Source organism: Leguminivora glycinivorella, chromosome 10 (genome assembly GCF_023078275.1).
Source record: "Leguminivora glycinivorella isolate SPB_JAAS2020 chromosome 10, LegGlyc_1.1, whole genome shotgun sequence".
Lineage (NCBI taxonomy): Eukaryota > Metazoa > Arthropoda > Insecta > Lepidoptera > Tortricidae > Leguminivora > Leguminivora glycinivorella.
In genome coordinates, this window is record NC_062980.1 from 3,634,061 (window position 1) to 3,649,794 (window position 15,734).

The window sequence follows — 15,734 nt, forward strand, 5'->3', positions numbered from 1 at the left end:
CATTGGCTGATACTTACTTACTTACTTACTTCACTGGCTCAGCGACCCAAAAAGGATCTTGGCCTCCGACACAAGAGATCGCCACTCTGCCCTATCCTGCGCCACTTCACGCCAGTTGGGTACACCAAGTGCGGACAGGTCTTTCAGGGCTTCCTCGCACCAGCGATATCTGGGCTGATATATGGCTTTATACTGTATATTATTAGTATTATTACATGATAGAGCGACGACATAAATATGTAGTTAATATAAATGTCAAATAAAACACTTTCATGCTAAACACAACATAATCAGGCTTTTGTTTTGTTTTTGAGTTTGGAACCTTTTGGTACCAACTCAATAAAAATTCAAAATATATTTTGGAATATGTACAAAACTTCCTCGTGTTCAGGACTTAGGGCTTTTTCTTTGAAGTTCCAGTTTTGATACTTAATTCCAAATTTAAGTTTGCAAATTACCGTTATTTTGACGAATAACGATACTGTTGAAAGTCAAACGGAAGCCGCTTTTCAATAAAGTAGTCAACTCTTTCCGCTAACCGCATGAAAAATTACTATAACATTTGTAACTGTCTCTCAATATATTTTTAAATTCCACACACATGATAATATATATTCCCATGCTTTAGGAACACAGTGCAATGAACCGAAGCTTGGCACGAGGACTGGTTAAAAAGCGAAACAAAATAGCGAAGGCCAATTGGCCTATAAAATGTATTTTGAGACGTCCATTTTTATTAGCTTTATGGCATGGCGTTAGAGGACGACCACATTCCCTACTAATGTTAAGTTTTGTTTAGATGTTTGTTGAATCTAGCTGAGCATTTCTTTTTTTTTCGCCACTTTTATGAAATGTGATATTTTTGAAAACAATTATGCTATTTCTACTCAGAATCACTAGCTTTTTCAATCCTAGTAGTTAAAAAAATTGTCCCATACGATTTTTTCTTATTTTGTTACCATTTTCCGTACATGTTGTGTGGGGTAACAAAAGAGGAAAGTAACAAAAATGTATGGAAATTCTGGGACACTTTTTGTCTCCCAGTGAGATTGAAAGTACTCGTGATTCTGAGTACAATTGACCTAAAATTCCCTAAAAAATCGAAATAAAAAAATGGCAAAAAAAAAAAGAAATGCTCAGCTACGCCCGAACGGATTTAGATATAATTTGGCACAAGAATGCTTTATAAACTGCCGGTGTAGGTATGATGGATGCGGCTCGTAAGTAGTGATATAAAAGAGTCGCATTTTAATAGACATATAGGTACACTGTCGCATGCGACCTTCATACTGAAAGTTTCACTTCACACATAGATCGAGTTTTTATGTATTATCTTATGATTCATATCCTAAAAGGTACAAGTATCATGCGACAAATACAGGCAAGAATACGGAAAAAATGTTGAAAGGGCGAGGGCAACAGCTACGAAAATGTCTATCCCACGTCGTTACTCATATTTTTCAGTGGTCTCTATTAAAGACAGTTAGTAGCTATTACAGTTATACAAAGCATACACGTGGCAAAATTCTACTCAATTCTAGAAGGGAACATGTTGAGAGCTTATTAGCAAATCGTTAGATAAAATAGTACATTACGATACAAGTGCGTAAAAAAGGAAGTTCTTTTCGCACGTGTATCGTACGACGTTTTTCAGTACAGATGAGCCTCCAAAGTTTCGACCTAGCATATAATGAACCACTTCTCGCACTAGTGCGTAAAAAAAACACCATCTGTACTGAAATAGTACATTACGATACAAGTGCGTAAAAAAGGAAGTTCGAAACGAGTGGCGATAAATTAAAACACGACCGAAGGGAGTGTTTTAAATCGACACGAGTTACGAATTTCCTTTTTGCACGCGTATCGTACGACGTTTTTCAGTACAGATGACCCTCCGAAGTTTCGACCTGGCATATAATGAACCACTTCTCGCACTAGTGCGTAAAAAAAACACCATCTGTACTGAAAACTTATTTTTCAGTACAGATGGTCGCTTCGGAGGCTCATCTCTACTGAAAAACGTCGTACGATACACGTGCGAAAAGGAACTTCCTTTTTTACGCACTTGTATCGTAATGTACTATTCTTTTGTTTCTCTGGCATTTTTCTCGCCGTTTGATACAATAGGAAGTCACATCGTTATAATTCTTCCGCGAAACGCAAAAAAAACGACAAAGTCATTACATTTAGACTAACCGTGAATCATTTATTAAAACAAGAAACAGTATATTTTATAACGTTGTTTTTGTAACGGTAAAATGTTAAAACACTGCTTTGAAGTGCTTTGATCGAACACATTCACGATTGTAATAGATTATAGACTAGAGGTATTATCATGCGTAGATAGATGTATGCTATGCGTGTAATGTGAAGTCGCCTAGCAACAACATATTATCTATTTTAATGAATAGGCACTCGAGTAGGTATCACCGTATACGTAAATCAAACATGATATATATCGTCATAGTGTCCTCACCGTTTTAGAAACATTCTATTTTTGTTAGTTTGGTCTTATATGTTTTCATACTTTTGAAATCATTTGACATACGCAGAAATGTCTGATGCAATTCAGCAACGGAAATTATACTGAACTGGGATGAAACTCGTCGATATCATCTCAGGTCTTGGGTTTTTTTGGAAGTTATTATATAAAAATGGCTTATTATTCGCAGTTTTAAGGAAACTTTGGCCAAGATGAGACACTGATAAGTGATAACACTGATTGTCTAAGGCGTGGCGAAAAGGAAAGCGAAATACAATAGTATATTTAAATATTTCAATATGTCTCACGAAAGTTTAACGTCTATAGTCAATAAGTAGTCAATAATATACTTCCTTCGCCAGACAAATAAGGAAGGTTTTTGGAGTAGGTTATCACGAACCAAAGCAATTCTAAATGGATATCATCGAAAAACTCTCGAGTTGTTGAAAGAGAAAGAGTTTCACAAAAGATCCACACGGACCCAAGTGTAATATCCGCAAGGGCCACCAAAAATACAAAATAAAATGTTGATTTCAATGTCTAAAGGGTCCTTACGCTTCAAGTGCAATATTTTTGAGGTCCTTTTGCAATTCCATAGAAAAATTGATAAAAAAATACTTTTCACAAGAACATAATGACCCTTTAGGCATAACACCACTTATATTCGTCACGCGATCATTCGGGTGGGTATTCTGTACTTCATTAACACAAATAAGGAATGTAGTATTTTTATGATATAGGCAGCAAACGAGCAGACGAGCCGCCTGATGAGAAGCAGCCATCCCCGCCTATGGACATAAACAACATCAGGCCCCGTAGCCGAATGACATTTCTGTGACGCGAAACGCCATCGAAACACCGCAGAAAATGTAGTCTGGCTCTGTCGCGCCAATACGCAAGAGCGATAGAGATAGATAGCTATGAAAGAGATATTATCGTGAGCGTTTCGTCAGCGTTTATGCATTCGGCTACGCACACTGGGGACTCAGGGGAGCCACTTATGCGTGTCCGACCTTTGAGAACCCTAAATACCTCTGCTTTTTGAAGAACCCGTCATAGCGCAAGGGGAAAACCTCAGAAGGTACATAAAGTCTTGAATAATTCTGACCTGATTAGTGGTGAGGTCCCATTGGTCGGCCACGAAGCTCTGCCTGCTGTACAGAAACACGGGCACTTGATGGTCCTTCACGGGGGACGGGTCGCTATTGACCCTAACGACGGTGAGGTGGGTGGTTGTCGTGCCCACTGTAACAAAATGAAAAGTATACCTAAATGTTATAAATGTTATAATAGAAAAAATTAATCCGTCAGTTAGATTATCAAAGAATTTTAGACACGTATTTTTTCTTTTTTCTCGTAAACGAAAACTGACGACGGCACAGTGCGTTGAAGTTTCGCGTGACGTCACGCCTAGGTACAATTTTTACTTAGAAGTGACGTCACAAGCCCCCACTTCGGAACTTTGATGCTATATCTTTGTATTTTTTTCATTAATTAATTAGAAAAAGCGAAAAATATGATGATGAGTATTTTTGGACGATCTAACTGACGGACTAAACAGAATGCCATTTTTTTTTATGTAGACGTCATCCCTATTTATTATTGACCCCCGTGGCCTATTTCACAACAGTGACAATTGTCGCCCGACAGTGACACTTCGCCGTTCATTGCCTGTTCGATAAGGAAATAATTGACGCTGAGTAACAAATTAACAATATCAATTAATCAACCCAGAAATAGGCACAAAATTGTCAGTGTCAAGTATTAATGTCACTGTGGTGAATAGCCTAGTGGTGGGGACCAATTAAGGATTTAACCACCCCCTTTCTTGGCGTCGGTGTCGCAGAAGTCGACTGTGGGACATGGGTACAACTTTGGTGTGGGCGATGGGCTGGCTATCGTTTACTGCAAAATTATAATTCAGTAACATTCAACCCTTTATTTGCTAAGGCACTGAAACATAAGTAGTTTAACTTGCTTTGCCTACGCCTTTCGGGAATAAGTACGTCCCGAGCCATGACATTGCATCAGATGTTATTTAAACAGTATGACTATTACCATCGGTTTGACATTGACATATTCGATAGTAACATAAATAAAACATAAAAATAATAAACGTGTGTTTATCAGCTCTTACGTCAAAAACTGTAATCTGAGACATTCTTTATTTTATGACCATATGTGTAATGTAACATTCCTACCTATAAACAAAGTTAGAGAATTTACAGTTTATATCATACATTACCTAGGTACTATATTTGTCTTAGCGTCTTATTTCAAACGATTTATGGTGCAATGTCCGAGAAACATCGCCTTTAAGATCGACTACTGAAACCGGGAGGAGCTTGCGGAGAAGCGGACAGAGTAACGTAAGTGCATTGGAGATGTCGCAAGGTCGTCGCAAGGTTTACGGCACTTGCAGAAGGGAACGAAGGCACCGTAGCGAAATGTCGCAAACGGGTTGGAAACTTCCCTGGTGCCGTAGCCGGATGGCATTTCTGCGACGCGAAACGAAATCGAAACGCCGCAGAAAGGTAGTCTGGCTCAATACGCACGAGCGATAGAGATAAATATCTAGCGTTTCATTTCGTGAGCGTTTGTGTTTTCGCCTACGGGGCCAGGTCAGCTATGTGGCAAACTACTAGTACTAGTGTAAGTAAATAGATGTTTGATCACACTTTAGTAAACATTTAATTAATGACGCTTGTTAAACTGCTATTTAGTGCATGTTGACTGATAGACGGACACATTCACAACAAAGATTATGAGAATTAAAAAGAAAACAGTTTTCCTGAAATAATTATTTCGCTAATTAGCCAGTCGTTGGACACCATTCTCGTTTTGTCCTTAATTAATTGAATTGTTTTGATTAACAAAGAAACAATTCTAATGAACACAAGTTAAATTATAATCTATTGAAAATATTTCAACTTGAGCTGTCTTAAAGTCCAGCCAGCCACCAGCCTCAGGCACCAGAGGACTTGGTCACTTTTTCTTTCATATGTGTGATGTATTTCGGTTTTAACAAAGAAACAATTCGGATTTGATTTTCATCTTCCATTAGACACGTTTGAGGACCCTCGGGTCTCGTTAGGACAACTTTCTTGTAAACACAAGAATCCTTAATTACTCCTCAGAGTTTAACGTATACAATTTCACTTCATTAAGGAAAAGATAGAAGTATTCGCACAGATGTTTCTAAAATTCCTACACCATTTTACAAACGTTTAATTATTAATATAATTTACTTAACTTAGCATAGATATTTTTTGGCTCGCTCGGCTATGTGGAGAGGATGGGAGAGGATCGTGCGGCCAAAAGACCTGTGGCGATCAACTGAGTAACGGCCGGCCGGAAGGCCCAGGTACCGATGGATCGATGAAGTCCCGCGAGACCTGCGTAACCTTCAAGTGACTGAGCGGCATCAGATCCACAGGATAGCAATTAGCTGAATCTAGTGTCGGAGGCCAAGATTCGGGTCACTGAGCCAGCGCAGTAGGAAGGTAAGTAAGATATTTTTTTCGCTTCAAAGCTAGTGTCAGACCAGTTTAAGTTGACAACAGTTTATATGCTCTGGTATAATTTTGGTTACTCTGGTTTTAAGAATAACATAAAAGTTAGCATCACATAGAAGTTAACATCACGTATAAAAATAACATAGAAATAGGAAGACTATTAACCAATAAACATTGTTTAGTTTAGTTTAAATATCAGGAAAAGCTAAGTAGCCACTTTATTACGAGTACTAGTTAGTAAGTGCAGATTAACTAGCAATTATAACTGATCACTAGCACTTAAAAACTCATTACAGTCCGTTATGAATTTATGATACGATACAGAAGATCCATTGAAATCGGCTTGTTTATTTAAGTAGCTTATAAAAGATCAAAGCCGAAATCGAGGATTCGAGTTACTGTTCGAACCCAATATCATTGGCGAAACAAAAGCGGAAAACCGGCCAAGAGCGTGTCGGGCTACGCTCAGTGTAGGGTTCCGTAGTTTTACGTATTTTTCTCAAAAACTACTGAACCTATCAAGTTCAAAATAATTTTCCTAGAAAGTCTTTATAAAGTTCTAATTTTGTGATTTTTTTCATATTTTTTAAACATGTGGTTCAAAAGTTAGAGGGGGGGGGCACTTTTTTTTTCTTTAGGAGCGATTATTTCCGAAAATATTAATATTATCAAAAAACGATTTTATTAACCCTTATTCATTTTTAAATGCCTATCCAACAATATATCACACGTTGGGGTGAAACGCGTGGAATGAAAAAGAAATCAGTCCCCACTTTACATGTAGGGGGGGTACCGTAACAAAACATTTTTTCTACTTTTTATTTTACCACTTTGTCGGCGTGATTCATATACATATTGGTACCAAATTTCAGCTTTCTAGTACTAACGGTCACTGAGATTATCCGCGGACGGACGGACGGACAGACAGACATGGCGAAACTATAAGGGTTCCTAGTTGACAACGGAACCCTAAAAACTGGTATACCTTCGGAGGTGTAAGAAGCGGTAGATATATAAATACAAAAGTATTCAGTAGACAGTTTTTCCGGGTAGGCGGTCTGACCTTACTCTTGTTTCAATATTTAATTTACGCCCCATGTTGCACAATTAACTATTATTTGCTTTTGTGTGAGCCTGTTGGACAGTAATATAATATAATATAGTAGCTAATATTGAAACAACTTAACCCATATCAAGGTTGCCCCGCTAAAACCCTGGTAAACATTTTCAATTAGATATACCTCTTATCCAAACACAGTCTATTTATATCGCATAGTCTAATCTCTGCCATTATGATAAGGATTTTGTAGCCTTACCGAATGTTTTTTTTATTTGATCTGCAAACGTGTCGCTTAGAGCCTCGATCGTAACTTTTCTGGAGCCTGACCATTAATATATGACTACGAGCCAGGTTGTAGAATTTCGTTAGAACTCTTTCCTTCATACTAAACTGAACTGGCACCGCATTCAACAGAATAAGGCCGTTTGCACACTATCCGATCTGATATCGGATGTCGGAAGGATTTCAATAGAAAAAATCCAAGATGGCGCCTGTAATGTATGAATGAGATATAAGTCAAATAATGTGAAAACGCACTAACAGCGCCCTCCTGACTTGACAGGCTTTAGTAAGGTACACGGGACACGGTATAGTAACGAACAATAAAGAGAGCAAGCGATTTATAGTTCACCGCTCGGCGACGAACTTTATAACTCGCTCGCGCTATCATTTCTATAGCCAATACCTCATCGCTTACTCGCTAGTATTTATATATATTATATATATCGTTGTCTGAGTACCCACAACACAAGCCTTCTTGAGCTTACCGTGGGCCTCAGTCAATCTGTGTAAGAATGTCCTATAATATTTATTTATTTACTAGCTTTTACCCGCGGCTTCGCCCGCGTAATAAAAGTATTCTTATTGAAACGTTTACAAAAAATAAGATTTTCATTTGGATCCGTAGGTTTCTTTGTAGGTACATTTGTCCGCGATTATTTCGATTAAGGTAAAGCGGGGCAATTCTCGACTGGGGGGCCACTGTAACTGATCTATTTGCTTTTCGGTCAGCCAAGAACCTTACACTGCTTTTTGGCTGACTGTACCTTACACATATTACTATTGGTTTAAAAGAAATTCTTTGAATGATTGTAGAATTGTTACACAGCGACCACAGCGTAGGTATAGTAGGTACGAATATGTATGTATTTTACCTATTTATACTGGGGAAACTTCATACAACCCACATAGTCAGTATCTCGGCGCTATGGTCGGTAGGATAAAAAGTACTTCCTTGCATTATCGCTTACAATATCGATTAGTCGGTCGGCTATCCCTATCCCTATCCATATCCCTATCCCTATCCCTATCCCTATCCCTATCCCTATCCCTATCCCTATCCCTATCCCTATCCCTATCCCTATCCCTATCCCTATCCCCATCCTATCCCTATCCCTATCCCTAGCCCTAGCCCTAGCCCTAGCCCTATCCCTAGCCCTAGCCCTATCCCTATCCCTATCCCTAACCCTAACCCTATCCCGTCCCTGTCCCTGTCCCTGTCCCTGTCCTTGCCCCTGTCAAATTATCATGCTAGGAGGTGAAAATCCTTTCTTAGTGCTCCTCTTATGGCTATTTTGGATATTTTCACCGAGAAAATTTCTTTTCCACCTCATTAGATTTTAAAATCGTTGTATTTATCGTAATCAGCGACCCGATAAACCATAAAAACGATACCCATATTGTGTTTTTGACTTTACCCCCTTTAGGGGTCAAATTTTCAAAAAACATGAAACATGTATTTAGTCATATGTCTTTAGGAATCCTCCTGTGAAGTTTCGTATAAAATAGTCAAACTAATCTTGTTTCCCTATACAAACTTTGAACCCCCATTTGAGTCCCTTAGGAGGCGAATTTTGAAAAATCCTTTCTTAGTGCTCCTCTACACTATATAAGGAACCAACGTGCCAAATTTGATATCTCTAGGACCAGCGGTTTCGGCTGTGCGTTGATATGTCAGTCAGTCAGTCAATATCTTCTTTTATATATATTTTTGATATTTAAACCCCATTGCACCACAACAGGGTAGAAGGTATTTCACTTCCGCCTCGTTAGATTTTAAAAGCGTTGTATTTATCGTGATCAGCGACCCGATAAACCATAAAAACGATACCCATATTGATTTTTTGACTTTATCACCCCCTTTTCACCCTTTTAGGGGTTAAATTTTCAAAAAACCTGAAATACGTATTCAGTCATATGTTTTAAGGTATCTTCCTGTGAAGTTTCGAATAAAATAGTCAAACTAATCTTGTTTCCCCATACAAACTTTGAACCCCCATTTGACCCCCTTAGGAGGTGAATTTTGGAAAATCCTCTCTTAGTGCTCCTCTACACTACATAAGGAACCTACGTGCCAAATTTGAAATCTCTAGGACCAGCGGTTTCGGCTGTGCGTTGATATGTCAGTCAGTCAGTCAGTCAGTCAGTCAGCTTCTTCTTTTATATATTTAGATAGATTTATTATTTATTTACTCGCTTTTGGTGGGACCCGTGCCTAACTATCAGTAGTGATAGTGAGAGATGCAAAATGCGCGGCGGAGCAAAGACTTTGCACCGGCACTGCATCGCCTAAGTATAAGGGCCCATTTACACGGAGCGAGAACTAGCAACTAGAAAAGCCCCTGGAGAGGATGGCGTTACAACAGAGTAGTTAAAGGCAGGTGGTAAACCCGTACTGAGGGAGCTCCAAAAGCTTTTTAACGCTGTCCTATTCGAAGGGAGAACTCCGGAGGCATGGAGTAGAAGTGTGGTCGTCCTGTTCTTCAAAAAGGGAGACAAAACCTTGATGAAGAACTATCGACCCATTTCTCTTCTAAGCCATGTCTATAAGCTGTTCTCAAGAGTGATCACGAACCGTCTTGCGCGAAGACTCGACGAATTCCAACCTCCGGAGCAGGCTGGATTTCGGAGTGGATACGGCACCATAGACCATATCCACATAGTGCGGCAGATTATACAGAAGAGTATAATCAGCCCCTGTGTCTAGCATTTGTGGACTATGAGAAGGCTTTTGACTCGATTGAGATCTGGTCCATTCTGGAGTCCTTGCAGCGATGTCAAGTAGATTGGCGGTACATCCAAGTGATGAGATGTCTTTACGAGGCCGCCACCATGTCCGTCCAAGTACAGAATCAGCAAACAAGTCCTATACCATTGCATAGAGGTGTGAGACAAGGGGACGTCATCTCCCCGAAATTGTTCTCAAATGCAATGGAGGACATGTTTAAGACTCTGAGCTGGAAAGGACGTGGCATCAACATTAATGGCGAGTACATCTCTCACTTGCGATTCGCTGATGATATCGTCATCGTGTCAGAAACGCTGCAGGACCTACAACAGATGCTGAACGACCTGGCTGACTCTTCTGTATGCATCGGCCTACGGATGAACTTGGATAAAACCAAGGTCATGTTCAATGAACATGTACTACCGGAACCGATCGCGGTACACGGCGCCGTTCTCGAAGCTGTTCAAAGATATGTTTACCTCGGGCAAACATTGCAGATGGGTAGAAACAACTTCGAGGATGAGGTGAATAGAAGAATTCAGCTAGGTTGGGCAGCATTTGGGAAGCTACGTCGAGTTTTTATATCGTCGATCCCACAGTGCCTGAAAACAAAAGTCTTCAATCAGTGCGTCCTACCCGTCATGACGTACGGGGCCGAAACGTGGACACTGACAGTACGGCTGGTCCACAAGTTCAAAGTCGCTCAGCGGGCTATGGAAAGGGCTATGCTCGGCGTCTCTCTGCGGGATCGAATCAGAAATGAGATTATCCGGCAGAGAACCAAAGTGATCGACATAGCCCACCGTATTAGCAAGCTGAAGTGGCAGTGGGCTGGCCAAATTAGCCGTAGAACCGACAACCGTTGGGGTAAACGAGTTCTTGAGTGGAGACCGCGTCTCGGCAAGCGTAGTGTTAGTGTAGGACGGCCTCAGGCAAGGTGGAGCGACGATTTGCGCAGGATGGCTGGCAGCAGCTGGATGCGAGCAGCCGAAGATCGGAAACGGTGGCGTAAAATTGGGGAGGCCTATGTCCAGCAGTGGACTGCGATAGGCTGATGATGATGATGATGATGAAAACTAGCAATTGTATATAACCTCAACAATTCGCAATGTGACTAAAATCGCAAGCGAGTTTACACACCGTCTAAACATGCCCTAATTCATAAACTTTCTGCATTTTGAATTAAATTTTTTTTAGGCGGCTTCATGCTTGCACCGTGCCTTCCTTCACCTTACGCCGTCTGTGTATAATTTGTGCATTTCATGCACGGTGAGTGATTGATAGTCGATTACGGTGGCAATAAACCCATGGTAAGGGGCTAAGGGCTAAGGGCGCTTAGCGCGTGGATTATGTGAGATTATTTAGACAAGGGCTAAGGGCACTTAGCGCGTGGATTATGTGAGATTATTTAGACCTTCCATTAAAGGGTGTTACTGTTTAAGAGGGGGTCGTACGAAATCCTCGAAAAGTGCATTCGGCGTTTAACAAATGCTGCTCACATTTCTAAATTAAATGAAATAAAATAAATGGAGTTATTATCTTAAAGAGTGTGTCTACAACTTTTGACTATTCAGAATCTCTAATTATTAAAGGTATAATAAATAAACCCACGCAAAGTTGACCTAAAATGAGAAAAACGTATGTCGCCGTTTAGTAAACTTTGTTAAAAAAATTCAATACTTTAGTTATAACATTAAGTGATTCTAAAAGCCAGATAAATGGACTAGAAGTTTTGAGGTTTTTTATATTTTTCCTTTCAAAGGCAACAAAGAAATTTTACCTTAAATTTAAACTATCGTAAAATTTCCATACATTCGCCATTGCTGTCAGAATTCTCCTTTCGATTAGATGCCGTGAGCGGCTCATCGGAGGCAGACGTGTCGCCGGTCGCTCCGCGTTGACAATTAAATTTGACAAATATTTTGACAGAAAATAGTGTACGGACACGAAAAACCATACCAGTGTAAAACTGTGCTCAAAATAAATAGGGTAAATCAAATATGTCAGGTGGAGATCCAATCTCATTTAAAATTTAAAGGTGCATGGCTTGTGCATAAAAAATAAATAAAAATATATCACATTATTAAAGAAAATAACGAACACAACCGAATGAGTATAAATGATTTCATTCTAGTTCGGTTAAATTGAAAAAAGTTTCATGTTTTGTTTTACTCATTGGAATACATTTTCATTACGCTGGTATTAACAGTACGTCATTTTAAAAATATATATGACAGTACCTACGTCAAATTTTGTCAACCAAACTTCACAGGTTGTATGTAAACAATTACAATTTAATTTATTCATACATATTCAGATACGTATTAATCGATTCTTACTTAGAATAGAAAAAAGGGGAATGCGAGCGGGTATAGGTATAGTGCTTCTGGTTCAAATTTAATTGTATATATAAAAAAAATGACTCAATTTCATTAAAGATTTACTCTGTGCATACCGCGAACACGTAACCGTAAGTTGAAAACAATAATAATTATAAATCACCTAAATACATCGTTGCTTACAAAGCGCTTGTTTTGAATGGCACTTCTCCACTCAACTAGACTAGACCAAATATTCATGGAACAGTCACCAACATATATGACTATGAACGGCCGTGCAAAAATATCTAATTTTCTATAGGGGACCATAAGTATATGACGACATATTCCCGGCAAAAATTTGTGATGCTCCGTGACCGGCAAAAACATCGTCTCTCTTTCTAGCGTCTCGCGAGCGTAGCGTCGGGCCAACTGTATGGAAAAAGACGCCGCGTCGGCGCGGCTTAGCCATACAGTTGGCCCGACGCTACGATTGCTAGACGGCAGATGTGGGGAGTTTCCTTATCCGCAGAAATATCTGATCGGGTAGCTTAAAAATATTTGATTTCTTATAAATAAAAATCTAAATTACACTCTCACTCGCATAAATATCTATCCATTGTTAAAGCAAATATATATCTTACGGGCTAGAAATCATTAATATGTAATTAAAGTGCAATAACAAACCCTACCTTAGTTGCCTTAGAGCGGTAAATTGTATGAGGTGATTTGACATCAGACTCACGAAACACGTGCAGTATTGTCAGTGCATATGTCTGTCTCATCTGTTGTTAAACTATGACACGTAAACTTATTACAAATCTGATATCAGAAGCCTTTTTACAAGCTTTTATTCAACTTGCCTTGTTAGTATATCTTAGTTTGGGCCAAAACGTAGAAGCTAAATTTGACCCGCTTTCCGATTTGCGATTGAGCTGAAATTTTGCACACTTATGTAAATCACGTGACAATGCAATATTCTGGTATCATTGAGGTGATCTGATGATGGAGCAGAAAGGTGGTCAGAGGAACTCTGTTATGAAACGTCGTATCCCCATTGAGTAAGGGGTATTTAGAAACATCTCGGAAAGCAATAGATGATTTTTGAAAGAAAGGTACAGTCGGCTAAGGTAAAGCCTGTGCCAAGAATGATTTTTTTGCAAAAAACTTATTATAAATTGGGAGGTGAATTTTTATATTATCTCTACATATCATTAAGAAGAAAAACCGGCCAAGAGCGCATCGGACCACGGTCAGTGTAAGGTTATCATCATCATCATCATCCGTTCCGTAGTTTCCGACATTTTACATATTGACAATTTAATAAATACCGTAATTTGGGGTGAATAGGGTTCCCGGGGTATATAATGCTATTATATTTAAATAATATATTTTATGATTTATGTAAATAATATATTTACAGACATGAAAATGTCTGTCAAAGTAGGCATTCAAATTTATTGGATTTTTTACTCATTTTAATGTGAAATGTGTTTTTACTCATGTTCATTTTTGTGTGAAATTTTGCTAAGAATTTGTTCATTATCCTTTTGAATGTAGTGTATATCTACACTTCTAAAGTTTATGTTTAACAGAAAATCATAAGACATATTTTCATTTTTATAATGGTTTTCATGAAGAAAGCGATGCAACTGTGTTGGGGAACTTTTACGGGATGAACAAATATCCGCGGCCTGAGGGGTGAATAGGATCAATAATGGGGGAAACGGGTCGCAAAGGGGGTGAATAGGTTTACGAAGGGGGTGATTAGGGTCGGAAGAGGGGTGAATTGGGATGTGTAGTCAATGGTTGTCAAATTGTATAAAAGATATATAACTTACCTAAAGTGATGTTTTTATGAATGACCTCTCTGTATATGGACGCAATTTATACGTCAATGTATTGCTTCGTAGTTAGACTAGATACAATAAATTAACATTTAGAAATGTTAATCACACTTCTGTCAACCACAAGTCAACGTTTCTACTTAAGTCCACAAAAATCATCCATGGTTGCTATAATATAAACGGATTACTTTAAAATAAAAATCATAAGTATGAAACTATACATCTAGGGAAGAAATAAAATTATTTTATTGAATAATTTTTGATTTGTTATTTTCAAGTTTATATAAATAATAAATTCTCAATTCGCTCAAAAGGTTGGAAGAGATCCCTTATAGGTATAAGTTCGTCCTTTGTACACCATAACTATACTGTATTTTTATGTCCTAACTTGTCTTATGTACAATAAAGTGTTCACATACATACATACATAAATTGAAATAGATATCATACACGAAAGAAAAAACGACAAGGCCCACTGGTGGCCGAGCCGGGAATCGAACCCGAGTCTTCAGCTTACGCAGCTAACGTCATTACCACTAGGCCACCCGCCCGCCGTGTGGTACCCGACGAAATTTCTCTAGTGTATGTTATCTCTGATAGGCACATTTTGACCACCTCGTATATGAATCTTTAAGGCCCTTTTGCACCAACCACATAACTCAGGGTTAGTGGGCTGTCAACTGTCAAATTCCATGTAAAATGGCGGGTTAACCCTCCATATTCGTTGGTGCAAGTGGCACTTAGAGGATTAGGGTATAGCGAGAGAGATGTCGGGTTCGATTCCCGGCTCAGCCACCAGGAGGCCTTGTCGTTCTTACTTTCGTGCGTGATATCTATTTCAATGCATAAGTATGAAAACGGTTATGACTTTATTTTCAAGTAAGTAATTTTTGCTGATAAACTTTTTTTTCGGCATTCAATTTTGTAAGGTATGCTCCCAGCCGAAGATCAGCGCTGATGAAGAGTCACCAAAGAAAACACGTCTTTTCCATACAAGATTTATTAGCAGAGAGCGAAAATATAACCTACCCACAATCAATCGGCGCCTAATTACTAAACTACCCACATTTGTCACAAATTTATTTCAAAAATACTTAAGTCATTATCAGTTTGCCGTTAATATTTGTGGGATATTAAATTGGACCAGGAGTGATATTTAAAAAAAACTATACATTTATAACCTTTTGAATTTTGGAATTCGGTTAAAGAATCCGGCCAAATGAGAATCTATTTTCGCACAATTGTAAAACTAAATTATCTTTACTAGTTACCTCCAAAATACTAAATGAAATGACATCTATTGCGACTTAAGTAGTTTTCATAAATTAGTAACCCAATTCACCTAGAGATGGCGCTGTACTTTGGGCTACTTAGTACATCGTTTTCTGAAGATTTTGGGTTCATGGGGTCGGAACGGGTATGAACTAACTTAATTTGTGGTGAATAGGGCCAAAACCGACTTTTGAACGTCGATAGCAGTTTTTTTATATGTGCCATGCTAATTT

General features: G+C 38.8%; 1 protein-coding gene across 1 annotated transcript in view; it reads right to left on the reverse strand.

Moving 5' to 3' along the window:
* LOC125230615 (GATOR complex protein NPRL2) overlaps positions 1-15,734 on the reverse strand; it is a 130,709-nt gene that overhangs the window by 97,576 nt on the left and 17,399 nt on the right. Inside the window, exon 4 of the mRNA XM_048135832.1 lies at positions 3,591-3,727. Within this exon, the coding sequence (XP_047991789.1) occupies positions 3,591-3,727 (137 nt within the window). The remainder of the gene's footprint in view (positions 1-3,590; positions 3,728-15,734) is intronic.